The 27,951-nt window shown below is 60.1% G+C and overlaps 2 protein-coding genes across 7 annotated transcripts; one reads left to right on the top strand and one right to left on the bottom strand.

The window, feature by feature from the left end:
- Positions 1 to 1,515: 1,515 nt before the first annotated feature.
- PARP10 (poly(ADP-ribose) polymerase family member 10) lies at positions 1,516 to 26,083 on the bottom strand. Of its 3 annotated transcripts, XM_090283143.1 has the most exons (11): positions 8,692 to 8,761; positions 8,320 to 8,507; positions 7,985 to 8,239; positions 7,677 to 7,913; positions 6,970 to 7,595; positions 6,652 to 6,858; positions 6,433 to 6,529; positions 5,600 to 6,232; positions 5,364 to 5,497; positions 2,236 to 2,410; positions 1,516 to 2,160 (listed from the first exon to the last, which is right to left on the bottom strand). In XM_090283143.1, the coding sequence occupies exons 2-11, from the start codon at positions 8,498 to 8,500 to the stop codon at positions 1,835 to 1,837; spliced, it is 2,871 nt and encodes a 956-aa protein (XP_090139269.1). In that variant the 5' UTR covers positions 8,501 to 8,507; positions 8,692 to 8,761; the 3' UTR covers positions 1,516 to 1,834. The 3 variants fall into 3 exon arrangements, with proteins under 3 accessions (XP_090139269.1, XP_090139267.1, XP_090139270.1); XM_090283141.1 differs by having other exon boundaries at positions 5,364 to 6,232; XM_090283144.1 differs by lacking the exons at positions 8,320 to 8,507; positions 8,692 to 8,761 and adding an exon at positions 25,973 to 26,083 and having other exon boundaries at positions 5,364 to 6,232.
- GRINA (glutamate ionotropic receptor NMDA type subunit associated protein 1) lies at positions 11,450 to 14,754 on the top strand. 4 transcript variants are annotated; one of them, XM_090283228.1, is made up of 7 exons: positions 11,450 to 11,607; positions 12,623 to 13,010; positions 13,092 to 13,204; positions 13,276 to 13,476; positions 13,579 to 13,707; positions 13,821 to 13,964; positions 14,052 to 14,754. In XM_090283228.1, exons 2-7 carry the CDS (start codon positions 12,647 to 12,649, stop codon positions 14,199 to 14,201), a joined length of 1,101 nt encoding a protein of 366 aa, XP_090139354.1. In that variant the 5' UTR covers positions 11,450 to 11,607; positions 12,623 to 12,646; the 3' UTR covers positions 14,202 to 14,754. The 4 variants fall into 4 exon arrangements, with proteins under 4 accessions (XP_090139354.1, XP_090139356.1, XP_090139357.1 ...); XM_090283230.1 differs by lacking the exon at positions 11,450 to 11,607 and adding an exon at positions 11,621 to 11,706; XM_090283231.1 differs by lacking the exon at positions 11,450 to 11,607 and adding an exon at positions 11,731 to 11,883.
- Positions 26,084 to 27,951: the final 1,868 nt, after the last annotated feature.

Genomic DNA, 27,951 nt, shown 5'->3' with positions numbered 1-27,951 from the left:
CCAGTCTATCACTAGGACATTGACACCCCCCCCATTGTTGCCCCTCCCTTCTCTTAGTCACCCAAACACTGAGCCCTCTGTACGGTCACCCATGGGCTCACCCATCACAGGACATTGACCTTACCCTTCACCCTCTACCCTGGGAGGGGAGGGGTAGTTACCTTCACTTGGACGCTGACCCCCACCCCCACCCCATCACTCAGATACTGGCCTCCACCCCCACCACCCCAGCCCTGGACCCTGTCTCCTCTAATCCTCTAATCACCAGGAAAGCTAGGCCACCAGGAACAGTGACAGCCACCCCTCCCATGCAGGACCCTGACCCCATCCCCTGGACAATGGCGTTGTGCCTCCAAGGCGTCTCAGCCTCTAGGACTCCCGTGGCCCCGCCGCACCGCCAGCCCCGCACAGCCCCACCGTGGTCTCCGCAGTGGACGCCTATAAATAGCTGAAGCCGCAGTGCCGTGGGCCGCAGGAGCTCGCTGCGGCACGGCTGGGCGCCCGGCGCCTCTCCGCAGCCCACTCTGAGCGCGCACAGCCCGCACGCCGGCGCTGCCGGAGCGCACGCACGCCCACCCACTCGCGCACACTCCGCAGCTCCCCAGCCCCGAGTGCTGGCGTGCGGGAGGTGAATGGGGCTCTGTCCCGGCGGGGGTGGGGTGGTGTGGGGGCACAATGTGGGCTCTGTACCTCGGCCCTCAGGCGAAGGGCTGGCGAGGAGACAGGGGGCAGCGACCTGGGGCCGACCCCCCCTTCACCCCCGTTCTCCACGGTCTCCTCCACCGGCCGCCTGTGCTTCAACTCCCCGCCCGGCGCCCCGCGGTCAGCCGATCCTGCCCAGCAATCTTTCCTGCCCACACCCCGGGCACCGCCCGACCAGTTCCGCAGTCTCCGGCGCGCAGAGGTGGTGCCCTCCCGAGGGAGGATGGGCCGCGACGCAGCCCCTAGTTCCGGGACGCCTGCGGACGGAGAGCTCCCACCCTACCCCGAGGCTCCCGCCCGCTGCGCGCCTCTCTATCCCGGCCCCAGTCTTACGTGCCTGATGGCTCAGCTCGGCTAGGCTCGGCCGCCGCAGCCAGACTGCTTGGACCCGGAGAGCCGCGGAGGCGGCGCAGGCGGAGCGAGCCCGGAGCCCCGCCCTGGCTCCAAACCGAGCACCGCCCGTAAGTCCGGGCGCCCCAGCGCGTGCGGGGCCAGGGGCTCACGGAAGCAGTGCGGCTGGAGCACTAGTGTGGCTTGACCTGGGCAGGGCTCCTACCGCGCACGCCCCTATCACCAGGCACGCAGGGCCCCCTCCCCACGCACTCAGGGCGGGTCGGTCGGCGAAGAGACGTTCTTGTGGGAGCGTGCATGACACTCAGGCGACGTGGGGTCGCTCGGGTGCGCGCTGGGTCGGGCCTCGCCAGCTGCCCAGGACCGCCCCCAAAAAGCAGCGGGGTCTACCCGATGGCCCCAGCCACTAGCCACGCCGAGGTCCCTCCCGCCTAGCAACAGAGGTGGGACTCGGAGCTCCAGCAGGTTCCTCCGCCTCATTTCACGTTTATTCAAATAAGAGTCGCGCTCGGGCAAGGTGTGGCCTAGGCGGTGTCAGGCCGTCCTCCCTCCTCCTGGGCTCTGCTGACCCCTGGTGGTTGGGTCGGCCTTTAGGGGACCGGGCACAGCCCTCCTCGTCGCACCGCGGGTCCCTGCACCAAAACGGGAGGCAGGGTCGTCCCCAGGGGCAGCTCAGGCAGCGGAGGGATCCGTAAGACTATGTGGAGCTGGAGCCTGGGGAGCAGGAGGCCAGAGCCAGAGCCGAGAGGGATCTCTCGGGCTATGTGGCCGGGGAGTGGGCCTAGAGCCCAAAGGGGTCCCCAGGGGAAGCCCGTGGTATGTGCTGGCACGTGATGAGGTGGGTGGGCAGCGCCTGGGTGTCATGAAAGATGACGAAGATGCTGGGTTGGTGGAGGCAGTCCACAGCGCTGTCGTAACGCAGGAGCACGTGGCCTGGGGCCCGCAGGGGCGGGGCCCGCAGCTCCCCGTGGCCCTGGCCGTAGTCGCCGGTTAGCACCCGCGCCACGAACACGGACTTGTGGCCGTCTGCGTTGGGGGGCGAGTAGCGGTCTTGCACCGACAGGGAGGCGCGCTTGGCGAAGTACACGCCCTTCCCGTAGTGCGTGCCTGCCGGCAGGACGGGCGGGAGTCAGGATCGCCCAGGACGGCAGAGCCCACGCCCCTGCCGGACCCAGGCCTCACCGTTGCGGCCACAGAAGCTGCGGTTGAAGCCGTGCGCGCAGATATCTGGGACAGCGGGCGCCGACGTGCCGTGATACAGGACGTGCTCCACTGGGCGCTGCTCACAGCGCTGCTCCAGGCGCTCTCGGTGCAGCTCGTACTGCTGCTGCAGCAGCGGGTGCAGCACGCGTTCCACCTGCCGGGCGGCGACAGGGCTAGTTGGAGAACCCCTAGCCTCTGGGCCTAGGGTCAGCGCTGAGCCAGGAGATCAAGAGCCCTGTGTTGGGAGAGCTCAGGGTCTGGGGAGACCGCACAGCTCCAGTAGTGCTCTGTCCAGCAGCAGACATTAGGCGGACATGAGCTACCTGGATGGGGGCGCTTAGTGGCCCCAGAGGGCTTCCAGGGAGGCCTGCAGGTGAGCAAACCCAAGCACTACCTGGACCTTGGCACCCACAGCCAGGCTTCTGCAGAGAAAGGCTGAGTGGCGTGCCCCTCTGCCCACAGAGCTGTGCTCCCAACACCAGGAGACACCCCTGGCCTCTCTGTGCCAGGAAGACCAGGTGAGTCAGCCGTGGCCGGGCTTCAGGAACCCACACAGTTATTAAAGAAAGTCTAACCAGTCTCTGCAGAGGGATGCAAAGGAATATTCCGTCCATCAAACAAGATTAGCTAATGTGAAAAAGAGATACTCTGAAAATGAGCAAGTTTTTACATTGAGTGGAATTGATGAACTACTGATTGAAAACTACATTTAAAAAAATTTTTTTAAAGAATGAAATTGCTGAATCAAATCTAGCAGGGAGACTGAATAGTGAGACCATGAAGACAGAGCTGAGGAGTGACAGAGTGCAGAGCTAAAGGAAAGAGGCAGAGGTGGTGGGAGGGTGGGCGAGAGAGGAGGGAAGACCTGTGTGACAGGACAGGACAGCAGGTGACAGGAGCAAGTGAGGCACTAATGGAGACAGCTTCCCTGAGACAAAGGTGGTGCCTTCAGGTGGAAAGTGCCCATGAGATGACAAGGACCACGAGGAACTGCACATCCCTGGTTCTACCTGCCCGAGAGCGTCAACCTTCCACTCAGAAGATACTGATGTCCACACACACCAGCGTCCACACAGACATGGAGAGAAGTCTTGCACTCCCACCCCGGGCTACTTGCCACCAATACTGGCACTAATGGACCACAGAAAGATTATTTTTTTAATGTCTCAAGAGCAAGCATTTTTAAAGAGAAAAGAAAGAATAATAGCTTCAAAAATCTGGAGGAAGACTTAGTTTGATCTTGAACACTATATCCAGGCAAACTGTTCATGGTGAGGACAAAATCAGGACACACTAAGATAGGCAAGAATCACCTGTGCTCAGGTAAGTTAACAGAAATGTCTTAAATACACACATGAAACTTTTGTCTGAAAAAGAATGGCAGACACCGTTATCAAATCACAGTTGCAGATTAACTCTCATCGTCGAAGGCAAACTAAATTTAAAAGTCCAAGATGGTTACTACCCATTCAAGGAGATACTTCTACTGAACAGAAGAAAGATCTATGCAAGAGGGTGGCCAGGGCCACAGAGAGCAACCCAGCAGCCAGGCCCAGCACAGAAAAAAAATGGAGAAAGTGATAAAAATGAAGAGCCCTTCGCCCTTGAACCGTGAAATATCCTCTGTCACATAACCCAGTTTTAATCACCACGATTCCATTTCCCCATGTTCTCTAAGGTTCAATAGTAAATATTTTTCATCATCATTATATATTCATCAACCAACAGTCCAAGGATGTAGCTTCATGATGGTTACAGAATAAAAGACGAAGTTCATTTGTCAACCTTGACAACAGACTAAAGATGATGTAACTGACCACACTGTGCGATGGAAGATGGGAGAGAAGAGAGAGGGAAGGAGGCCATCACGCTCACCTTCCACCCACGAAGGCCAGAAACAGTTTCCAAAGTTAAGTGGGGAAAACACGCAAGTGTCCCTCTAGTCACACCAGTGCTGCCTGGAAGACCTGACTGCACAGAACTGACAGAACTCGCCGGGGCATCAGGGACGTGACCACAGCTGTGTCTCTCCTTTGTAAAGGGCAGAAAGGACAGCTGTTCGGTCCAGTAGTGGAGGGAAAGTACTCGGTCCAAAGTTTAGCAGTCACCTCCACGGAAGCGGTATGGTGGGTGGTGGCACATGGTGGCAGGTGGTGGCAGCTAACAGGCCAGGACTGGGGAAGGCCAGAGGCTCTGCCTCTCTGACCAGCTCCAGTTCACCCACAACTCTGTGCATCAAGAGTCAAGCGTCTCCCCAGCACCAGCGGCACAATGAACCAGTTCCTGCTGTCCCTTCCTTCTGGCCCCCTGTGAGCCTCTCCCATAAGAACTCAGCCTTGCTCTCTGCTCTGGGTGGTCTCATCCCCTTCCTTCTTGTCGTAAGCAGTTCATTTGCAAACTGGTTCCTGTCCTGACCTTCCAGTCACTCTTCACCCCTCAGCCCAGCTTCAGCTCCAGCCAGCTGAGCAGCCCAGCAGAGCCTCCTCCCCAGTCCTTCCTTCTGGCCGCGCAGACGTCCTGGACCTCACTGCCCTCCACCTCCGACCCTCCACCTCCAGAGTCCCTTCTCAGCCTCTTCTCCCAGCACTCCCCAGGTTCACTCTGCCTCCCAGCAGCGGTCCCTGCCTTTGGCGAAGCACACTGGTGCTCAGAGCCACCATGTTTAGCAGGTAAAACTACAGGAGAGGCTGCAGCGCTGTAGCCAGCCTTCTGCTTGCTGAGCGAACCCATGGGCGGCAGGAGAGCCCCAAGAACAGGACAGGCACGCAGTCCTCACAACAGCCATGAGATGGCATCACCGCCCCAGATGAGGAAACACGAGGAGAGGGTAACAGCCTTGTGTAACTAGCAAAGCAGGAACGTGCTCAAGCCTCTCAGGTCCTGGGACCTTGTTTCCCCAACCCAGACTTTGTGAACATGCTCTGGGCAGGAGCAGGCTGGGAAGCCTGGCACTGTGCCTCCCCCAGCAGCTTCCAGCCTGCCCCACCTGGGCAGCTCCTGGCCAGCCATCCCTGACAGGCAAGCAGGACCGCTCACAGGCTCTGCAAGACCATCACGGTGCCATGATCCCAGGAGGCCAGGAAGCGGACAAGACCAGCCTGACTCACCCGGATGATTCGGACCCTGCTGTGGATAGTGTCCAGGGTGTCATAGAAGGCCTGCACCACCGCCTGGAACTCCTGGCTGCTCTCGGCCAGACACTCCAGCCTGCCCAAGGGCTCCTCCAGCCTCTGTGGTGGCTCTGTCGCAGGGGGAGAAAGAGGGTCTAGGCCGTGCCTGGGGCACAGGTGGATCCCTAAGAGCTGTCCACCCCACCCTCCCCCGGTCCCAAGTGCAGACTCACGGGTGGGGCTTGAAGGCTCCAAGGCCAAACTCAGATCGGTGGGGCCAGTCAGCAGTGCTGCTAAGTGGAGGGCTGCAATGGTGGGCTGCACCTTAAAGCCACGGAGGACGATGCAGTCATCATGAAGGGTGATACTCACGCCGTGGCGCCACTCAAGGCAGGCACGCAGTTCTGTGGGCAGCACGTGACCCCGAAGTCCCACTGTCTCCTCTCGGAGGTGCAGCTCCAAAGCAGCCCCTAGGGCCTGGTCCAGCTCATCCATGTCCTGTTCAAAAGCCGCGTGTACCACCAGCTGGGCCTGGCCACCTGTGCCCCGGCCCAGGAGTGCTGCTTCTGCCTCCAGTGGGGTTGGCTCCAGCAGGGAGAGGGCCAGCGCTCGCTGCAGTGCAGCAGCCTCCTCCTGCTCAGCCACCTGGCCTTGTGGCTCCAGTGACCGATGGAGAGCCAGCTGCAGCGCCGCTTCCTCCTCCAGCTGCTCATGGGCCCCCGTGCCAGGGGCTGGGGGCTCCTCCTGGACCCGAGGTGCAGGCTCCTCTTCTGACTGCTCACTGGGCTCCTCCTCCCCCAGCGCCAGGGACAGGCAGTCCTCCCTGTCCAGGCCCTCCAGCGTGGCCAGCATCTCTCGAACTTCCTCTGGGAACAGAGAGGGTCATGAGGTGAGGGGCCTAGCCCAGCCAGGGTGGGGCTACAGGAAAGGATGAGCCAGGAAATGGGTGACGATGGGGGGAATTACAAGGTCTGGGATCACAAGACAGGTGGGAGTGCAGAGCCAGGCAGAAGGTGAGGTCAAGAAGGGGTCCCAGGATATGCTGGGCATCCCAAGGGGGCCCTACCAAGGCTCAGATCCTCCTGGTCACCGCCTGGACTGCCCAAGGGCCACAGAGTGCGGGGCTGGCCAGGGAGGGCCTGGAGGGCTTCCACAGAGTCCACCTATCAGGAGAGAGCATTAGGGTCCACTGGGCCCATGCCCCTCCCAGGTCTCTGAGCAGCAGCGCGGGAGGCGCCAGGCTGCGGTATGCGAAAGAGGAGGGACGGGCGGGCTCCAACTCTACCTGGGCAGTGTCTATGTCCAGACGCTCGGTCCCAAAGACACACTGGAACTGAGCCTCCAGCTCCTGAAGAAGGTGCTGCCCCTCTGGACCCAGCAGGAACCTGGCACTGCCTGGGTGCGTCAGGCTCAGCACGTGACAGCTAATGCTGCCTAGCAGACTTTGCAGGAACTCCTGGGCTGCCTGGCATGGCGTCAGGGCTCCACAGAGCTGCAAGACCATCAGGGTAGGAGGGCAGTTCACAGGTTTAGGGCACAAGAAAGGGACCCAGAGGCCACAGGAAATGGGGCCAACGGTGAGAAATTGTCAAAGGTTACTCACCCGAAAGCCAGTCATGTCTGATCCTTCAAGTGGGAAGAGGGCAACGTCTCCCAGGCCAGCAAGAAGGTCTCCATGATAGAGCTGTATGAAGCGCATGGCTCCCGGCTCCATCGACAGCACCATCTCTGAGACCCCCTCCTGCTCCACTGAGCCCACAGGCCCCAGGCTCCCCGACCCAACCTGCTCTAGAGACCCCGTGGCCATCTCTGTTGAGCCCTCTGGGCCTGGGGACCCTGAAGGCCTCGGGTGTATCAGCCCTGCCTGCCCTGAATACCCCAAAGGCCCCAGGCTTTCCAGACCCTCCTGTGCCAAAGCCCTCACAGGTCCCAAGCTGACTGGCCCAACCTGTCCCAGAGACCCTATGGGATCTGTCCTTAGAGAGTCTCCTGACTGGCCTGGTGCCTCCTCAGAGCCCAAGGTCACAGTCTCTGCACCCTTCGGTGCCCTCGCTGGCGTTCCAGCCTCCCAGAGAGCATGCTCAGTGACCCCAGGTCCCAACTCAGAGAAGTGGTCCCCTCCACCAGTGTCCTCAGCAAGCTCGTCAGGCTCCAGGAAGTCGTAGTGGGGGACCAGGCTCAGCTCCGAGCCCTGTAGCTGGTGGTCCTGCTGCAGCACCCGTTCGGCCACTGAGGGGAAGGGAGAGGACGGAAGGCCTGTCAGCGGCTGAGGGGTGGGAGGGTAGGCCAGGACTGTCTAGCCCCACTCACCCTGCCACTGCTGGAAAGTGACCACGGTGCCCAGGTGCCCTGGCAGGCTGCGCAGGCCTGCCAGGGAGCCCCCGCCACTTCGCCGCTCGTTTTCCAGATACAGCTCCAGCAACAGAGGGTCCACAGGGGTGGTGCCCCCCTCCACACGCACTGCTCGGGCCTGGGGCACCGGCGCCACGGACACTTCAGCCCCATCCAGGTGCAGGGCTTGGGCCTGCTCCTCCAGCACACGAACTTCTGTGGAGAAGGCGCAGGTTGGCTCGGGGCATCTCCCCTGACAGGCACACCTGCCTCTATCCCCCTCTCACCTGCTTCAGAGAGGGGCTTGGGCAGCTGGACCAGGGCCCTGTCCCGTCGGGGACTGGCCAGGGCATGGCAGGGCTGCTCTGGGTGCCCTGCAGCGCACAACAGGGCCTGGACGTGCTGCTCCAGGCGCTGGGGCGCGGTGCCAGGGGGCAGCCCTTGGAGCAGCAGGCGCGCAGGGGCGCGCGGTGGGGCGGGCCGAAGGCTCAGCCGGGTCCCATGCAGCACATGCTCCTTTTGGGCCAAGGTCCTTGCTGCATCTGTGGGCACAGGCGGGGTGGGGTGTCAGTGCCGGGGGCCTGCGAGGTGCCCAGGCTTCCCTTTCCATCAGCCCCCTCACCTGCAGGCTCCCGAAAAGTGAGTACACCCCCGTGGCCAAGTCTCTGCCAGCTCAGCACAGGTCCCCCCCCAGAGCGTCGGTGGTTCTCGAAGTAGAGCGTGAGCAACTCATCAGGGATGCTGGGGGGCAGCCTGCTGAGCTCCACGGCCACCCCTTCCTCCTCCTCCTCCGCCTCTGCCATTACAACCCTGGGGCAGGGGCCAGCGGTAGGGTAGCCACCCACAGTCCCACTCCACCCCTCCCAGCGCCCTCCAACCCCCTCCAACCCCCCTTCTCCCGTCCCCCCACAGCATTCCCTGGCACCCTCTTCACCATGGGCAGCCCACATCCCACATTTATACTGCCCGCTGCCGAGGCTGCCCCAAACCACACCTTCAGCTAGGACTCTGGATCCTGCTCAGAAGGCAGAAGGCCTGGAGCCAGAAAACAAAAGCGAAACTGTCCGAGGGAAGGAAGGAGGGAGGGCGGGGCCGGCGGGCGCTGGGCGGGGTGGTGGCCAGGAAGGTGCTTTCCTCCTGCTGGCAGGCCCTCCAACAGAGCCTTCTGCCCGCCCCACTTCCTCAGCCCGAAAAGAGCCCCCAGCGACCAGGTGCTAGCTGGGCACGACCATTCGGTCCAGCCTATCGGCCCCATTGTCCCACTCAGCCCACTGGCTCAGAGAGTAGGGGAAGCGGCCAGAGGTGGAGTTAACCGCGGGCTCACCAGGCGCGCACCCAGAGCCCAAACTTCTGAAGGGCCCCGCAAGACCACAACTTTACACTTTTTTCTAATGACACCAAGTTTGGTTTCATTATTACACTGCATAAAATATGGCTAACATGCACTTTTATTTTCCCTGTCTCTCTCTCTTTTTTTAAGGGGCCCAATATTTTCTTCTGCGCCCGGGAGTAATCCGTCTCTGGAAGCGGCAGGCGGCAGACCTCCACTCTCCTGGCCTTTCTGTCAACCTAAAAATGACCCATCGCCCTGCCTACTAAATCCACCAGGGGGCTCCAGTCACTGCCCCCCTATTCTGGGACTTCCAGCCTGTGTTCCCCTGCAGACAGCATAAGCAGTGTGGGTCTCCAGGCTCAGGCTTGCTTTCAACTTTCCCCAGCGTCTCCTCAAATCTGCTCCTCACCATGCATACCTCCCAAGTGGCCAGCTCCCACTCTTGACGTACAAGTGCTTCCCAGCACAGCCTTCCTCGGCCTCCTCCCCTCCCCACACACACTTTCCCAGCTCTCTTTCTGCACTGCTTTGTGCACCTGCCCACTTTTACCACCTTACACCAGCATGGCCGTCTTCACTGTCATCATGGGTAACCCCAGAAGGTGCGGACCCTGGACCTGCTGCTGCAAACCCTCATCATAGAAGGGGAGGTGGAGGTGCAGGCAGGGCCCGCAGCAGCGCGCACACCCAGGCTTCGCCTTCAGGACCCAACTCCCCTGGGCCACAAAGCCCTGCTCCCCCTGCCCATGCTTCATTGCTTCCAGCCTCTCAAGGAGGTGTGCCCATGCCTGCCCTGCCTCCCACCTCCCAGTCACCCATCAGCCTCCACCCCTGCCGCTCAGCCAGGGGATGGAGGACCTGCCCAGCCTGCACCCCCAGCTGTAGATCTGGCACCATGGCTGCCCCACCCTGGTCTGTGCCTCCATCGTCTCTCACCTGTCACAACACTAGCCTTCTAACTAGTCTCCCTCTGCCACGCCCACCCACCTCCACCGCCCCTCCTCCACAGTGCAGGCAGGGAGAGCCTTGTGAAGTGGCACGAAGCTGCCACTGCTTGGGCCATGGTAAAAGCCAGAGTCACTCACAGTGAAAGCCAAAGTCCTTTGGAGGGCCTGCCAGGCTCAGCCCGACCACACCCAGTCCCCTCTGTGGCCCCACCCCCTGCACCCCCCAGGCCCCGCCAGCTCCAGCCTCTTCCTCCAGTGCAGCCGATCTCTCCCCCTCAGTGTCCCTGCACTGGCCTTTCCCAGAGATCCGCCTGGCCACGTTTGTCCCTCATCCGACTCTTAGGAGCAGATTTTACTTGGAGCTAAAGGTCTTCAAGGACCTTACACAGGTCACTTCAAATACCCTGACTTCAACTTTGTATTTGTCATTTTTATTGTTTCCTCAAATTGTATGAACTTTCAGTTCCACAGGGCACAGGTGTGTTCCTGCCTGCCCTATATTTTCTCTCCTCAGAGAACTCACCACCTGCTGATACTGTATAATTTATCTGTTATGCTGCTCCCTGCTGAGGGGCTGCCCAGGAAGAGGAGCAGATTCATGACCAGATTGTTGAATTTTCATGACCCAGTTGTTAAACTGGTGGTAGCTTAAAATCAGTCAAGCAAAAGGTGCAGATAAGGGCTTCCCCTTGCCGGACCTAGTTGCTAGTTGCTAAACATTGCACCAGCATGCCATGGACACACGACAGAGCCTTTTCCAAACCATGGCAGGGCCTGGGAGAGGCAAACCGTGCAAGAGCCAGGATTGCCCAGTAAGGTCCCCAGGCCCCAGGTAGAGAGGCGCTGCAGCGGGAGGGGGTGGGGGGAAGGGCAGGGGGGAGCGGCAGTCCTGGCTGTGGCAGTTGGCACCTTCTCTGGAGGACCGCTGGAGCAGAGGGAAGAAGTGACACCTCCAGTCCTGGGACATCTCTAACCCTCAGCCCCTTAGCAGTGGAACAAGGCCAAGGATCGAAGCCCTGTGGTTGTGAGGTGTGAGAATGAAAGGTCTCCTGCGGGGCCTGGAATAGTTTGCTTTCCATGACCGGCACAGATAATGGAGCAACTACGTGATCAGGCCTCTGGACGTGGGATAGCCTTGGATGAAAGGGGGAAGTGGTGTTTCAAGGCCAAGAAAGGGTGGAGAGTGCTTCGTACCCTCGGTCATCCCAGGTTTAGGAATACATTTCTCAACTCCCTGACCAAATTGGCCTGGCAGACGTCTGCCTCTAGGAGTCTCCAGCCCCCACAGCCCAAGCCCACCCGCCGGCAGACAGTATGGGACGACGGGCTGGGGCCTGGGACTCGAAAAGGAGCAGCAGGGCGGCAGCAGCGGGTCCAGACCACCCAGGAGAAGCCCTACTTTCGCAGCGGGGGCCCCGCCCCCTCGCGGCCCCGCCCACGGCCGCCCGGCCCCGCCCCGCGCGCGGCCCCGCTTCGTCACAAGGGCCCGCTGCGTCTTCCCAGCCGCAGGCGCAGGCCCAGCCAAGCCGGCTGCGGAGCGGTTGCGGGTTTGGGTGCGGGCGCAGCGGCCATCGACCGCGCGGCCGCGCAGCGGACACCGTGCGCACCGTCCTGAGACGCCCCGCGAGTGGTGAGTCCCCGGCCCGAGCAACGAGTCTACCTGCTGAGCCACAGGGCCGATACCTCCGCCCCCGCACGGACTCTGCGTAACTGAACGGCGCCACCGTGGGTCAGTCGGCCGGTCTGGCCGGGGTGCGCGGCCCTCTGGGGGCCGGGGCGACGGCCGGGGTTCGGGAAGCCGCGGCCTGGAGCGGGAGGGAGGTAACGATGCGCTGCGGTGGCGGCGGTACTCGCGACCCGAACGCCTCCTGACCGGGCAGGAAGGCCCACCCCGCCCTCGAAGCAGGTTCGGTGGCCGCCGCCTCTACCCGCTTCGCCTCCCCCCCCCCCCACTCCTGCTTTGTTTTCCCGCACGCCCTCTGGTCGCTTCCATCCCCCACACACCCCCGCACCCCGCTGTTCCTGGCGTACCCCACTGGCAGGCACCCCGGCAGCCGATCCAGGCCTGCTGTCCCCGCCCCGAGAGCGAGAGACGGACGGGCCCTGCTGTCCGAGAGGGGTCAGAGCTCCCGCCGCTCACAGATGGCCTGGGATTTCCTGGGATAGAAATAGCCGCCGGCTCCGGCCCGTGAAAGCGGCTTAAGGGGCAGGGTGCTAAGGGGAGGGTCCGGGCACACGCCGCACCTCCCGACCGCGCCCCCACCCCCGACCCTGCGGCCCCGACTGAGTCCCCAAGCCGCGACCTGGGGGCTCCGACCGGAAGGCCCCGGATCGGTGAGAAGGCCCTTCCACTTGCTTCTAAGAAACAACCGGAGCCAACATTTCCGAGACTGACAGTCATCTCCTCCTCCGCCCCTCCTCCACTTTTGGGGTTGGCCTAGAGCAGCCTCTAGCCTAGAAGCACCAGGCCCAGCCACCCACCGGTAGCCGCCCGCCCCGCCCCGCCGCGGCCTCCTGGCCCCTCTGTTCCGGGCTCCCGGGTGTCCAGAGGCAAAGGTCATGAGTTACCCTTATTGCGGCCAGTGTTAGTCAGATTTCGGTTTCCGCAGCAGGTGGGGACTGACTGTTCTCTCTCTCTCCTCTAGGGGGAGACCACAGACCCTGAGGCCATGCCTCATGAGAAGAGCTTCTTGGTGTCTGGGGACAGCTATCCGCCCCCCAACCCTGGATATCCTGGGGGGCCCCAACCCAACGTGCCTCCCTACCCTGGGGCCTCTTACCCACAAGGCCCGTTCCAGCCTTCCCCCTATGGCCAGCCAGGGTATCCCCAAGGCCCAAGTTCCTACCCGCAAGGGGGTTACCCTCAGGGCCCCTATCCCCAAGGGGGTTACCCTCAGGGCCCCTACCCACCAGCGGGCTACCCCCAGGACCCCTACCCTCAAGGGGGCTACCCCCAGGGGCCATATCCACAGAGCCCCTTTCCACCCAACCCCTATGGACAGCCACAGGCCTTCCCAGCCCAGGACCCTGGCTGTGAGTAATGGGGCTGGGCTGGGGGAGGGCAGGGGCCCCAGGCGTCCATAGTAGCACTGATCCAGCCGTCCTGCCCCGCAGCTCCTCAGCATGGGAACTATCACGAGGAGGGACCCCCGTCCTACTATGACAACCAGGACTTCCCTGCTACCAACTGGGATGACAAAAGCATCCGCCAGGCCTTCATCCGGAAGGTGGGCCTGGGGCTGGGCTGGGTAGGGCAGCACAGTGGCCCTGGGCAGGCTCTGAGCGGCGCCTTCCTCAGGTGTTCCTGGTGCTGACCCTGCAGCTGTCCGTGACTCTGTCCACCGTGGCTGTGTTCACGTTCGTCAGGGAGGTGAAAGGCTTCGTCCGGGAGAATGTCTGGACGTACTACGTTTCCTATGCTGTCTTCTTCATCTCCCTCATTGTTCTCAGCTGCTGTGGGGACTTCCGGCGAAAGCACCCCTGGAATCTCGTTGCCCTGGTAACCCCAAAGCCTGAGCCCCCGGCTGCACACTCACAGTGTTTACACTGACGAGGGTGGGGCTGGAGCGGCCCCCATACCCAAGGCCTTGTCCCCCCACAGTCAATCCTGACCGTCAGCCTGTCCTACATGGTGGGCATGATTGCCAGCTTCTACAACACCGAGGCGGTCATCATGGCTGTGGGCATCACCACGACTGTCTGCTTCACGGTGGTCATCTTCTCCATGCAGGTGAGGGGTCCTGGTAGTCACCTTCCCATGCGTGCGAGGGCCCCCAGGTGGGGCAACTGGCCTGGGGCCTGGCAGGGCGGGCACCCAGGGCCTGCTGTCCCCTGTGCCTGCAGACCCGCTATGACTTCACATCATGCATGGGTGTGCTCCTGGTGAGCATGGTGGTGCTGATCATCTTCGCCATCCTCTGCATCTTCATCAGCAACCGCATCCTGGAGATTGTGTACGCCTCACTGGGTGCGCTGCTCTTCACCTGCGTGAGTGAGGGGCTGCCCGGTGGGGGGTGCAGGGCACAGGTGTGGGCGAGCAGGTCCCTGAGCACCACATGCTGTCTGTCACCTTAGTTCCTGGCAGTGGACACCCAGCTGCTGCTGGGGAACAAGCAGCTGTCACTGAGCCCAGAGGAGTATGTGTTTGCAGCGCTGAACCTGTACACAGACATCATCAACATTTTCCTGTACATCCTCACCATCATTGGCCGTGCCAAGGAGTAGCCCGAGCCCAGGCCTGCACAGGGCCCCACGCGAGTGGCGTGGCTGGCGTGGCAGTGCCATTTGGACCTTCCCTCTCTCTCCCTGGGCGCAGCCTGGGACAGAGGAAGCCTCTCTCCGACCTTCCCGTGTGTATACTGCAGAAACTTCTGTTCAGACCCACTGTGGCCAGCATGGCCCCTTCTAGCCCTTCCGCCCTGCCAGAGGGCAATGGGGCTGCGTTTCAGCGTCGCCTCCTGCCCACTCACTGTTGCATGAACCCTGTCTGCCAGCCCACCCCAGGGAGCAACACCAGGTCCCAGGGGACAGGGATCGAGCCAAGGGGTGAGGGTGCACGTCTCCCCTCCTGTCCCAGCTCCCCGCCTGGCATAAAGTATCTCCTTCCCCTCCTTACACCCACTCTCGAGTGCTCCCCTCTGGGGGACCTGTGGGGTGAGGGTCTTGTCCCTGTGCTGAGCCCTGAGGGCAGAGAGGATGGAATATTTTGGGGGAGAAGGATGCCTTCCTCTCATTCTGCTGTCTTTAAAATTCTAATAAATGGGACCTCTGCTCTCTGCTCTTCTTGTTGCTCTTCTCAGTGCCACTTCTCCCAGGAGGTGGGGAGAGGCTCTGGGCCTGGCCAGGGCAATGAAGGAGGCAGGACCTGGTGTTCATGGTGGGGTTAGCGTGCACCAGGTGAATGGCAATAGCTAATCCTTCTTTATCCACGCTCCCGCCTCCCCTCTTGCAATCTCCCCAGCATGTCCTAAGGTATGTGGCAGGATTCCCAGCTGGTGGACAGGGACCCTGAGGCTCCCGGAGGTTAAGCAAGGTGCCTGGGTGACATGATGGTAAGTGGCCTGGGACCTGCACAGTGTGATGTGAGAGCCTTACCATCTTACCTGAGGGGCAGCGGCTGAAGTCAGTGACTGAGCAGGCTGTCAAGTTTCTCAGACTCTCCATCTCTGCGAGGCTCCCAGGGAGCCCACCCTTGGGCACCTGAAGTGCCGCCCAGGTCTGGCTTTGACAAAGGCCCTCCACATCCCTCCACCCTCCCCATGGGAAACGTGCCAACGAGAGCCCCCAGGTGAGGGCTGGACAAAGACGGGGGGCTCATTGGCTCGGCCTGCCTCCAGCACCTGCTATTGGTCTCGCCAGGCCCCACCTGTTCAAGGACCTTGAGCCCCAGCTTGTTCTGCATGCCCTCTCCTGTGGCTCTTGCTGCCCCGACTCTGGAGTCCTCACCCATCCTCACCCTACCGTAGGGTGTATGTTCAGATCACAGCTAGCTGGCCATATGCTCACCCTGGCTCCTTACAGAGGGGTCCCTCTGCTGCCCCATGCCCAGCTCTGAGGACCTCCGTGCCCTGAGCCTTCCTGAGCCCCTAACCCCAGTGGACCCTCCTCTCTACGGCCTTCCCCCTGCAGGACCCTCCATCCAGCTTGACTTGAGACCCTCTTGGGGCTCCTCCACCTTCTCCCTGGGAACCTATCAGCCTCACCTCTAACTGGCACCATCACCCCAGCATCTGTGAAGGGAACCACACATTGCACCAGCACCCCCCCAGGTCCATAGATCCCCTCCGCTGAGGCCCAGAGCCAAGTCCCTCCTCCCGCTAACCCGCTGCTCCTGCATTATTGCCATCAACTGTATCCACCCCAGACACCAGGGCCAGCAGTGGGGCCACTCTCTCTCTCCTTTATCCTGCCCAACTCCTGTCTCCCTGCGCACCTCCCCTGCTTCCCAAGGCCTGCTCCTGCGCACCTGTCAGCCCCCCTCCGTCAGCCCCCTGCCTGGCCACCAGGTTTGTTTCCAAACACTGATCACACCACCTGCCTACTTAAAACCCTTTGATGGCTGCCAAGGAGATGAAGTCCAGACTCCTTGCCTAGAACACAGCCCTGCCATATGCCCTCTGGCTGCTCCAGCTGGCCTCCCATGGTCCCCTTGCCCTCCACTCCGAGGCCTGACCTTGTCACTCTGAGCCCTGGGCAGCCCCCACCCCCAGCCCCCTGGACCTCTTCCTGGTGTCTCCCTCGCCCTTCCCAGCAGCTCTCCAGCTGCCTTAGTCACTGCTCTGTCTCCAAGCTGCACACTGGCAAGCAGCGCGGCCCCTCCCCGACGTCTCCTGGCAGCTCCTCAACCAGGGAGCCCTGCTCACCAGCTCGAGGCACAAGGCCCTGCTCGGTGTTAGCTCAGATGCAGCAGGATTTCACACCAGGAGGAACCCCGGAGCATTCACGTGGTCAAAGGGAACAGCGGTCAGGGCAGAAAAAGCTCAGGCATGCGAGTCAAGCAAAATGTGCGTGGACAGGATTTTCTCAAGTTCAAGGAGGACGGACTGGGCTAAGCAAACCTGTGGGGGAGGCTCCTTGGGAACAGCAAGGGCCTGGGCATGTGGGGCAGGGGCAGGGCAAGGACCAAGAGGCCCCTACTGCAGGAGGGAAGGCCAGGGCCACATACTGGCGAGGGCTTGGGCTTGTCCTATAGGTGAAGGGGACTCCAGTAGGAACCACAGCTGGGTCTTTGTTCAGGAAGGCGAGTCCAGGAACAGAATATCCAGGCAGTGGTCATGGAGTGTGAACCAGTGAAGAAGCCGGGGAGGAGGAGGCTGCTGAGGTGCGCCAGAGAAGAGCTAGAAGTGGCACTGGGGGCAGGGGCATCTGCTGGGCCCAGGGCAAGACCAGCAAGGGCGTTGCTGCCTGCTCCCGTTGCAACCCACCGAGGGTGGGGGCAAAAAGGGTCAACTCCTGATCTGACTGGGTGGGTGGGTAAGGGTGTAGAAAGGCCCTCATGCTGACTCGGGAAGCTGAGTGGAGTCATAGCAATTGTGAAGTGAACCTCGTTCCTGCAGGTGAGGAAACAAGCAGCCCCTGACATCTGGGCACTGGTCCTATCAGCCAGGCCCTGGTGCCACGAGGAGCTGGCCTGGCACTCGCAGATAGAATGTGCTTCTGTTTAGAATATAAGCAATTCACACAACACCAGCGTCAGACAACGCCCTCATGTGACCCACCAAGACAAGAAGTCCACTCCGTAATCGTGTCTGAACACGACCCTGTCTGAGCCAGTAAGACTGACAGTGCCTGAGCGTGGCACCACGTTAGACAGTTACGGCCTGTATTCTGTCCTTCCAAAGACTTGTCAAGGTGTCCATCACAGAATGACTCCCCTTCCTGACAGTATCCAATGCAGAGCAATCCCTGCTTTCTTACGCCCTCCCCAGTGCACCCACACAAGCCACATCCAGTAAGACCTTTCTGGCACCCCTTCCTATGACTCCCTGCAGTCCCCCAAACCTCGCCACAGCCGCTGACAGCAACAGCCAGACCTGTTCACCATGGTGTAGTGGGGGGAGGGTGGCTTCTCCTGGAGGGCATGACACAGCTAACTAACTATCCACAAGGCCAACAAAGGCTTATTTATTCTTTCACCCAAAATGTGGACTTACAGACGTAATCATTAAATCCGTTGTTTTCAAGATAGAATGCCACAGAGACCCATGTCTCCATCACACATCCTCCCCTGCAAAGCAGCACTGTCATCAGTCCCACAGTGAGGGGCAGCCCAGGGCCCCTGCTCACAGAACTCCCAGCACAGTGGCCCTGTGTCACCTGCCCTGGGCCACCATTGAGTGTCTCTGAACTGGAAGTGCCTTCAAAACAGGGACTGTGTGACCTGTGTGTCTCGGCACCCAGGCCAGCGCCTTGCCCAGGGCCAGGCACACTGTAAGTGTCAAAGGTGGAGTGAGTGGCACAAGCACTAACTGTCCCAGGACCAGGGACAGGGAATGCTGCAGACTTCCTGTCGGTGGTGCAGCATTGGCAGAAGTGTTTCAGGAGTGCGGCAGCAAAACGGAAAGCCCAGGAGAACTACGGCGGCACACCTGGGAGGACCAGGTGAAAGAAAGAGAAGGTGCGGGGGAGGGTGCGGGTGGTGGCGTCAGGTGTGGACGTCGTGCATGGAGAAGTCAGGAGTCAGAGCTCTGTTTTGTACTTAGTGATGAACCACTGGAATCGTCCAGGGAAAAGCCTTCTTTGAGTAAAGGCAGAAGGTCAGCAAGGACCTCAGTGATGGTGCAGGCAGGGGGCCTAGGCTGGGGGGCAGCTCCCAGGGCAGCCCCTTCCCCCTTGGGCAGCAGGATGGCGTGGCCGCTCTGCTACCACAAGCGTCCTACGTTTCTTTAATGTCTTTGTCTCAGGCCTGTCGGGCACTGGACACCCTTCAGAATGCCCAAAGTGCAATGCCTCCCCCGACACCCCAGCTTCTCAGCTCCCACCCTCACTACTGAAGACTGCCTCTTCTCCCTGCAGGGCCTCGCTTCATGGCATCATCCACCTGTCCTCCCTTGCCACTGCGACTTCTAAACCTTTAGGTTCTTGTGTGGCAGTGTCCTCCCTTGAAGTGTGCCCTCTGTTCTCCACTCTGCTCTGGCCTCTTTGTCCCTGTTACCCAGCAGCTTCCTGGCTCTGGGAGGGCTCTAGCACTAGGCTCAAAAATCCTCTGCTTCCCCCAATTGTTCTCACGATCCTGGAGCATTTCAGATTCTGTCTTCTGAGTGCTTCTCACGCCTGCGACCATCTCCCGAGCCAAGGCCACGACCGCCTCTGCAGTGGGGCCCTGACCCGTCCTCGTGCTGCAGACAGATATCATTCCCCGCGTCATCTCCTTCAGGGGACTTCCATCAGGACAAAAGGAACTGACTGCCTGGGACCCCGACTCCAACTCTCAATACATAAAATTGCTAGATGAAATATTTTTACACTTTTAAGTATATAGAGCCAAGCAAAAATGCAAGAAATAAATGGGATGGGCGACCCTCCGGCTGTGAGGGAAGAGTTAAAGCTATGGGATCAGGAGAGGCTGCACTGAGGACCAGCAGGGGAAGGCCCACCCAAGAGCCCGAGGGCCAGAACCTCACCACCACTGCTGCCCAGACTTTACCCCGCTTGGCACCTGGTGGTTGAAGGTCACGGGCCCCATGCTGTCGGCCTGGCAGAGGGCGGGGCAGACTATGTCCAGAGGCAGGTAACATCAGCCAGAACCTCTACAGTGTTTTTACACACAGTGTCTATCAATTTAAAATTGTCAGGCATTTCAAAAGGCGAGACTATGTGACTGAAAACCAAGAGGAAAAATAAGATGAAAGAAATAGACATAGAGGTGACTCAGATATTGGTGATATCAGAAAGAAAAAGGACTTCAAAGTGAAGGTGCTTCATGAATTAAGGAAAATGCAGTGGGACGTGGAGAAACAGGGAAGATAATATGGAGAATTTACCCCTGCGGGTTGGATTCCGTAAAAGAAATCAAACTGAGTGCCCTGAACGAAAAAAAACAGAATTTACTGAAACTAAAAATTCAGTAGGTGGGCTTAACAGCAGATGAGACAAGTCAGAGGAAAGGATTAGTGAACCAAAAGGTCAACAGAAAATATGCAGACTCACAGAGAGGAAAAAAGAGAATGGATGCAAAAAATAAATATGACAGAGCGAGGAAAAGGTAAAGGCGCACACCGTGGCGCCCAGAGGAGAAGGGACACAGGATGCAGAAGCAACATCTGGAGAGAGAACGCTGGACATTTCCAAAACCAATGACACAACTCACAATCTACCAAAAGGGACACAAAAAGGGTAGGCTGACCTCAAACCCCCCCCCCCAATTTACCTTATGAGCTCAGCATTACAATTTGCATCATGTCCCCCAAATTCATGTTGAATTCCTAACCCCCAGGACCTCAGAATGACCATAGGAGGTCCTACTGGAACCTGATCTGCCCCTAGCCGCAGGGCCAACCAGGGTCTGGCACAGAGGCACTGGGGCAGGCTCGGGCACCCCAGGAAACAGTGGGCACAGCGCTGCTCAGAGGACATGTGTGGGGAACAAGGAAGTGTCCGGGGAGGGGCCAGCACCCACAAAAGCACAGGGCCCATGGGGAACTGTTGAGGGGTGTGGAGATGCAGGAGCTACGAGGGGCAAGCAGAGAGGTCGGCACTTACCCTGGATGCAGAGGGAACAAGGGACACAGCAGGGCCAGCAGGGTCCGTGCATTTGCCACACAAGGACTCACCACAACCCTTTGGGTGCTGTTAGGGGACTCAAGGGGCCTAACAGAGCCTATCAGGCAGCCCTGGGGCTCACAGATCATACAAGCATATGAGCTGCAGTTAGAAGTAGCTTTCCCCTACTCAAAACCCTCAGACCTCCTTCCGTCTCACTGAGTATAAAAGCCAAAGCCCCATCTGCCTACAAACCCTATCCTACCTTTCTGGCTCTGCCCAGCCCACCCCCTCGCCATGGCTCATTTCCCTCCATTTCATAGGCCTTGATGGTGTTCAGAAATGCACCAAGCCTGCTCATGTGCCCCAGGGCCTTTGCACTGGCTGCCCCTCTGTCTGGAAGGCCCTGTCCCCAAACATCCTCATTTCTTATTCCCTCCCTTCTTGCAAGTGTCCTATCAAGCAGCACCTTGTCAGGGGACAGGCCCTCCAACCCTCTGTACTAAGGAGCATGCCCTCTCCCTCTGCCCTCTGCCGGCTCTCCTCCTCCGCAGGGCATGCGTCACCACTACTGCCATCCTGCCAGGATGTCAGCTCCACGCCAGCAGGCTGGGCCTTGCTGTGTCCCCTGCAGCGGCGGAGATGGTGTTCCACCCTTGCTACGGAGCAAATAACCAGATGCAGTCCTCAGAGTCGCCGTGAGATGGCATCACCACCCCGTGCTGAAGAGCAGGAAACACCATCAGGGTCATCTGGCTGTAGCTGGCTGTAACTGGCTGAGGACCTGCGCCCAGGCTTGTCAGAGCCCAGGCCTCCCAGGCCCTATGCCCTGGTCTCCCCTGAGACTTTGTGAACGCCCCCTGGGTGGGAAACGAGGCTGGGGAGCCTGTCCTGCCCTGGGCAGCTCCTGGCCATATAAGCGGAACCAGAGAAAGCAGAAGCTCCCTGCTTGTCCCCTGCTGTCCTCCAGGACCTGCGATGCTGCCTGGTGCTTGGCTGACAAGGAGATGCATTTAGCTCTTGCTCTGCGCCAGACATTGCCCTTGCTCTGCACACACTCCCTCTCTAACTAAGCCTCCAAAACAGGAAGGAGTGTTGCCACCCCATGCAGCGGGTGAAGGAACAGGGTCCTGCCCTGGGCCACGCGGCAAAGCCAGAGCAAGGTGTATAACTACACTGATGCTGCTGACACAGGCCCTGAGGGACATCTTGGTAACTGGGGTCTGGAAGAGGAATAGGAGTCAACTGAGGGTGCGGGTTGGGGGCCCAGGTCTGTGGTGGGCCTTGGAGTCTGAGGGTCTGCAGCCCCAGCCACGTGCCTCCTGCAGCCCTGGTGCTCATCCTGCTCCCTGCCTTGGGGCCACCACCCTGTCCATCATGGCTCTTAACACCACACCTTGTGTTGGTCTCCCGGCCCCCTCCATCCTTGCCGCCCTCCAAATAACGCTTTGCAAAGAGCAGAGAGGAACTGACAACACAGAGAAGTCGCTGAGACTCCAGAGCCTGAAAGAGCCCTCCTGGTCTCTGCCCTGGCCTCTAGTCCCTGAGCCTTTCAGGATGGGTGACTGGATAACCCCTGGGGTTGGTGACCAATGTCACAGTCCCAGAAGACTCTGCCTCTTGCCTCTGCAAGACCTGCAGAGTCCTGCCTCTGAGGCCCTTCTTCACAGCTCTGGCTGGCAAGGCCCCAGGTGGACCAGATGATGTGCCTATTTGTCCTAGGGCCATCAGCCTTCCCACAGCCCCCCCAGACTCATTGAGGGGACAGCTGCCTGACTCAGAAAGCCAGGGGCTTGTAGCAAACACTCAGGAGGCCTGGCCCGTTTCTACTGCTAACCAACACATTTCCTTCAGCTTTGCGGTGGGAAAAAAGAAAGAACAGTGAAGAAAAATGCATTTCATACGTTTATTGAGCACCTACTATGTCCCAGAGCTGTGCTGTATTGGGCTCTGACTTCCGGGGACACCACCTCAGCCTTCTGAGTACCGCCTAGATCCAACGGGGGAATCAGAAAGACACACCCCCCCCCCCGCAACCTCGGCAGGTGTGCAGAGAAAAGCTGCAGAAGGGGTGAGGCTGGAGGAACAGGCCAGAGATGAGGCTGCCTGCAGCGAGCCCCAACCTCGACTGCTGGGAAAACACAGGAAGACTGGACTGGCCATGGGAACCTGGGGGAGAGCCCAGGCACTTGACCTGACTGTGCCTCAGTGCCGTCACCTGTAGGACGAGGTATCTGTATTATCTGCCTGGACAGGAAGTAGAAGGGGTATGGACAGAGGGCTCCAGGTTGAAGGTCCTTGCCCTTCTGCAACTTTAAGCCTTGAAAAGAAGGCGTTACAACGAAGCTTATTAAACCCACAAAGAATCCCAAGCCAAGATGGGAGCAAAGATCCCAAAGGCCTTGCCCAGCCCATGCACTGAGCTGAACTTAATGAGGCAGATGTGAATAGGGATGAGCTGTACAAAAGCCAGTGGCCATGACCAGAGGGGGATCTGACTCAGATAAGCAAGGAAAGCACTGAAGGTTTGCTTGCAGCAAATTCTGAACAAGCCCAGGAGTGCCAGCCCTGAGTGCACACCAGAAGACTCCTGTTACTCCTGCAGGTGTGCCCTGGTTGTCAGGAACTGAGGCACATTCCAAAGTGATGCTGTCCCAGTGCTCAGAAAGCAGACCTGGACAGAGGAGGGCAAAACACAGCGCAGAATCTCTCATTCCCAAGACTCTCACCTCCAAACATGTGATCCAAATTAACATCAGTAAGTTTTTTGATGAATCCATGGCTCTCCAAACTTCTGCTACTCTAACCCAAACTCAGACCTGGTAGGTTTGGATTCCAAAAGACACTCGTGTACATGATAAAACAACAACAACAAAAGGTAAGAACGTTGGAATGAAGAGGAAATAAGAGTAGAGAGAGCAGATGAGCCTGGAGAAGGTGAATACAAAGAAACGGTTGGGGGCCCCAACTCAGGATCCTGGGGGAGACGGGGGTAGGGTGGGGGTCTGCTGTGCACTGCAGGTTTACAGAGAGACTGGAGGCGGGAGGCAGAGGCACCGATACCAGAAGCTGCGAGGCTGTCCCTGCCCTTGCCCGTGCCCAGGACCAGTCCGTGGGCACGCACTCACCTTGCATCAGCTCTGCCCACATCTCTCCACCCCCCGCACTGGAGCCACTCTCTCAGCTTGTTCAGATGACTGCAGCAGCTCTTTCCCCTTCAGTCCATTCCCATGCCCCCTCCCTTGAGCCTTTCAAGGGCTTCCCAAGGCCCTTAGGATGAAGACCAACCTCCCTCATTGGCCACAGGCCTTATCACAGCCTGGGCCCTGTATCCGTCCCCAGCACAGATGTCCTGTCCCCTCCTCTTCCCCATCCCAGGCCAGCCCTTTTCAGTTCCTTCAGTCCAGCCCCTGCCCACGGCCTCTGCACAGGCTGTGCCCTCTGCAGGGAAGCTGCTCCCACACCAGAGAGCCCTCCGCAGCACCTTGCTGGTCAGCTTCCATGGGGAAGGCTGCCCTGCACTGGCCAGGGCTGACCTACACACGACCCCTCCCAACACCACGTGGCCACTCAACATACATGTGTGACTGCTCGATTCACAGTTGCTCCCTGCTGCACTGCACTGTCACCAGGGCAGGGACAGTACCAGGTTCTGACAAGCACTGAACCCCCAGCTCCTAACAAAATGCCTGACACACAGTTGGGGCTCAATATATATTTTTGGGAGGAAAGAAGTACCGTACAAAGGGAAAGAGATGGTGTATCAGTCAGAGTTTTTGTTTATTTTTTTAATATGCTCATTTTCTTTGGTAATAGTGAGCTTGGACTTCCTTTCCAAACTTTTTAAAAAATAAATTATTTTATTTTATTTATTTTTAGAGAGAGGAGAAGGGAGGGAGAAAGAGAGGGAGAGAAACATCAATGTGTGAGAGAAACAAACAGTTGCCTCTCACGTGCCCCCAACTGGGGACCTGGGCCGCAACCCAGGCATGTGCCCTGACTGGGAATTAAACCAGCAACCTTTTGGTTCACAGGCTGAAGCTCAATCCACTGAGCCACACCAGCCAGGGCCAGAGTTCTTCAAAGATTTGTTTTAAAGAACTGGCTCATGCCTTGTGGGGAACCGCTCCTTGTGGTTTAGGGAATTGTAGCCCCGTTCGTGAGCCTGACTTGCCACCCCACCGGGTGGCTCAGCTGGTTGGAGCGTCACCCTGTGAACCAAAAGGTGGCAGGTTTGATTCCTGGTCAGGGCACATATGTAGGTTTCAGGTTCAATCTCAGGTTGGGGTGTGGATGGGAGGCAACCTATCTGTTTATCTCTCTCATTGATGTTTCTCTGTTTCTCTCCCTCTCTCTCCTTTCCCTTCTCCTCTAAAATCAAAAAACGTATCCTCAGGTGAGGATTAAAAAAAGAGCGCAGGGTGTGGAGCAAAGATCTGCTCTACGGAGGACATCTAGGCACTGGTTCCCAGGGCCAGAGTGACTGAGCCATGATTACAGTCTAGGGCCTCAGAGGAGGGTGGGGGCGAGCCCCCCATTGTGAGGTCCAAGTAGAATGCTCAACTCAGTTTGACCCCAGCCCTGGCTGCTCTTCAACCCTGTCCTCGCACCCACCCTCCTCCCAGGACTGTGCCTTCCAGCTTACACCTGGACCTCACCATGCTTGCGTTTTTGAGAGCAGATGCCCATAGACCCAGCGGAGGTCATGAAGACACAGCCTTGTTTGACTCCCAAGGTTAGGCTCACAAAGTTCTCTGTGTAGGTAGCTCTTTTAAAAGGGGTTGCAATCAAGACTCAGAGACTTGAGTTCTTGGAACCTGACATAAAATGTGGTCAGATTCTTGAAGGTCTACAGTCAGGAAAAATCAAGAAGCCAGAGAATAGTTATGGGCACAAAGGGGGTGCTGCCAGGGGATTTGGAAGAGGGGAACTTGAGTCACCAGAAAAGGAGACTCCAAGCTATAGGGAACCAGATGCTTGGACAGGGAGCCCCTGCGCTAGCAGTCAGAGAAAGACTGAGTACCTGGGATCGGAAGAAAGCATAGCCCAGTATCCAGGTGTGAAAGATAGAATGTCCCCAGGTTCGATTCCCAGTCAGGGCACATGCCTGGGCTGTGGGCCAGGTCCCCAGTTGGGGGAATGTGAGAGGCAACCACACATTGATGTTTCGCTCCCTCTTTTTCTCCCTCCCTCCCCCTCTCTCTAAAAATAAATGAATAAAATCTTTAAAAAATAAAGGAATGTCCCCAAGGGAAGGATGATAGGCTACACCTGGGTGTGCCCTAGATTGGAAGGAAAGGGCACCCTGGCCAGAAAGGAGAGTGATGAGTTTTCATTCAACAGATATCCACAGATTACCTACCTGCACGGCACCAGGCCCTTTGCTGATCCCACAATCCCTGCCCTCCATGTACAGAGAGTAAACAGCTTTAAAGAGCTAACCAGACAGAGCCAGGTAACTGTGATGGCGGAAAGCACACCTGTGGGGGAAGCCTAGCAGGCAGTGACTAGCTTGCCACCGGTGAGAGGAAGCTACAAGGGGCACCCTAAGAATGAAGTTGTCTGCACAGAGAAAGCGTCAGCACCTTCCAGGCCAGGGCAGGGCCTGCGCACAGCTGGAGGCACCGAGAGCTGGGCCGTCAGAGCAGAGAGGACAGGGAGGGGGCACGGCCACTGACCTCACAATACCCCCGGGCCAGCCTTGCAACTTGCAAACTCCGGCGCCCTCCCCAGCCTGGGCAAGGCCCTGGGTGGGCCGCACCCTTCCCGCTGCCCCGGGGCATGTCTCTACTCACGAATTATGAGGGCCTTCGACATCAGATCGAGAGGCTGGTGCGGGAAAACGAGGAACTAAAGAAGCTGGTGCGGCTCATTCGGGAGAACCATGAGCTCAAGTCAGCCATCAAGACAGAGGCGGGCGGCCTGGGCATCGGCGGGTCCGCCAGCAGGCACGGGGAGGCGGCGGCCGGCCCGTCCCAACAGCAGGGTAACTACAAGGCGCCTGAGTTGAAGGAGGGGGGCGGGGAGTGTGAGGCTGCTCCAGAGAGGGCAGACGTGCGCTGGGGTCCCGGGTGTCACGGGGAGAAGGGCGCAGATACCAACAAGGTCGTGGGACAGTGGCCCCCCGGGGAGGGGAGGGTGAGGACACAGGGCCACGGGGACGAAACGGCAGCACTAGCTCCAGCACTCCAGCTGGCGGTAGGAGCGGCAGCCCGCGGCCGGCCCGCAGCCAGACCTCCCGGCAGCTCCACAGACTGAGAAGTCCCTGCTCTGGAGCCCAAACATGCCGGCCTGCCCGTCACCCTGAGCCTCCCGCCTCCTCCCCCACCCGTCACCCTTCCGCCCGGCCCCTCTCCCCGTTCTGTCCCCTCAGGCGCGGCCAGGAGGGGCTTGACAGCCCGTCTAGAAGCCGAGGGCGGAAACGAGGACTGGGGCTGGGGGCCCAGCGGGGGCAGAGGCCCGGGGCTGGGGTTACAGAGGACGGTGCGATGAGAACGGGCGAAGGAGTCCCAGGCGGTGCAGGGACCGCAGCGGCGCTCCTCCGCGTCGGGCCTGGAGCTGAGGGACCGGGCGGCAGGCTTGCGGCCAGGACAGTGGCTTCGGGCGAGCGCAGCCGGGGAGGGCGCGGCCTGGGGCAGCGGGACTGAGACAGCGGTCAGTGCGTGTCACGTGTGTGCCACGTGTGCGGCATGTATGAGCGTGGGTGCGCCGTGGGTCGTCTCATTAGCGACCGAGCCTGTGAATGCGGTCCCTGCGTGTGCAGAGCCCTGTGACGCGTGTGCACGGGGCGGCAGGTGTGCAGTGTGTGGAGCAGCTGTGACGGGCGCGAGCACGTGTGCGTGGCGTGTGTGCACGCGCGTGCGCTCTGCGTGCCGGCGTGTGCGACGTGTGCCCGGGGCGTCCGGGTCGGTCCAGGGAGAGGCGACGAGGCCGCTCACGGCCCGTCCGGCCGCTGAGGGGACAACGGGCTCACGGGCGGGGGCGGGCGAGCCGGGCTCCTGCGGCGCAGCGAAGGGGGCTGCCGGGACGCGGGGAGGGCGCGCGAGCGCCGGGCAGCAGCGCCCTGACCCAGCCCGACCCCGGGGTCGCGGCGAAGCGCCCCGTCCGCGCGGGAGGACGCACGGAACGGCACGGAACGCGCTGGAGCTCGCGGGCCACGCCGGGCTGTCTGGGCCCGTGAGGGCGAGCAGGAGGGGCCGGGGCGCCCGCGCCCGGGGGTTTTAAGGCGGCAGCCGCCTGCCCTCTCCGCGGCGTCCGGGGCGCGAGTGCGCAGGAAATAGGGGTCCGTGTGCCAGAGGTCGCAGCTGCGGCTTCGGGGTCGCGGCGGGCGGCTCGCGAGGGTTAGCTCACGGGAGACTCGCAGGTGGCGGCGGACGCGTCGAGTGAGGACCCCGAGGGGCAGCGAGGGCCCCCCCAGCGCGCAACTCGCTGAAACCCCCGCCCCGCCCCCCTCACCTGAGCGGCGTCTTCCCGGGGCCCCGGGACTGGCCCCTCTGTCTCCCCTCAGGACCTGTCTCCACCGCCCTCAGGAAACGCCCCCCTCAGCACCTGCCTCCCTCAGCACCCCGTCTCCCCCAGGGCCCGCCCCCTCAGCGCCCCGTCTCTCTCAGGGCCCGCCCCCTCAGCACCCCGTCTCCCTCAGGGCCCGCCCCCTCAGCACCCCGTCTCCCTCAGGGCCCGCCCCCTCAGCACCCCGTCTCCCTCAGGGCCCGCCCCCTCAGCACCCCGTCTCCCTCAGGACCTGCCTCCCTCAGCACCCCGTCTCCCCACAGGG

Source organism: Furipterus horrens, unplaced genomic scaffold, assembly GCF_987537825.1.
Source record: "Furipterus horrens unplaced genomic scaffold, mFurHor1.1.pri manual_scaffold_7, whole genome shotgun sequence".
In the NCBI taxonomy this organism is placed as follows: Eukaryota; Metazoa; Chordata; class Mammalia; order Chiroptera; family Furipteridae; genus Furipterus; species Furipterus horrens.
The sequence above is the reverse complement of the archived record's forward strand: the minus strand, read 5'-3'. Positions and strand labels throughout refer to the sequence as shown.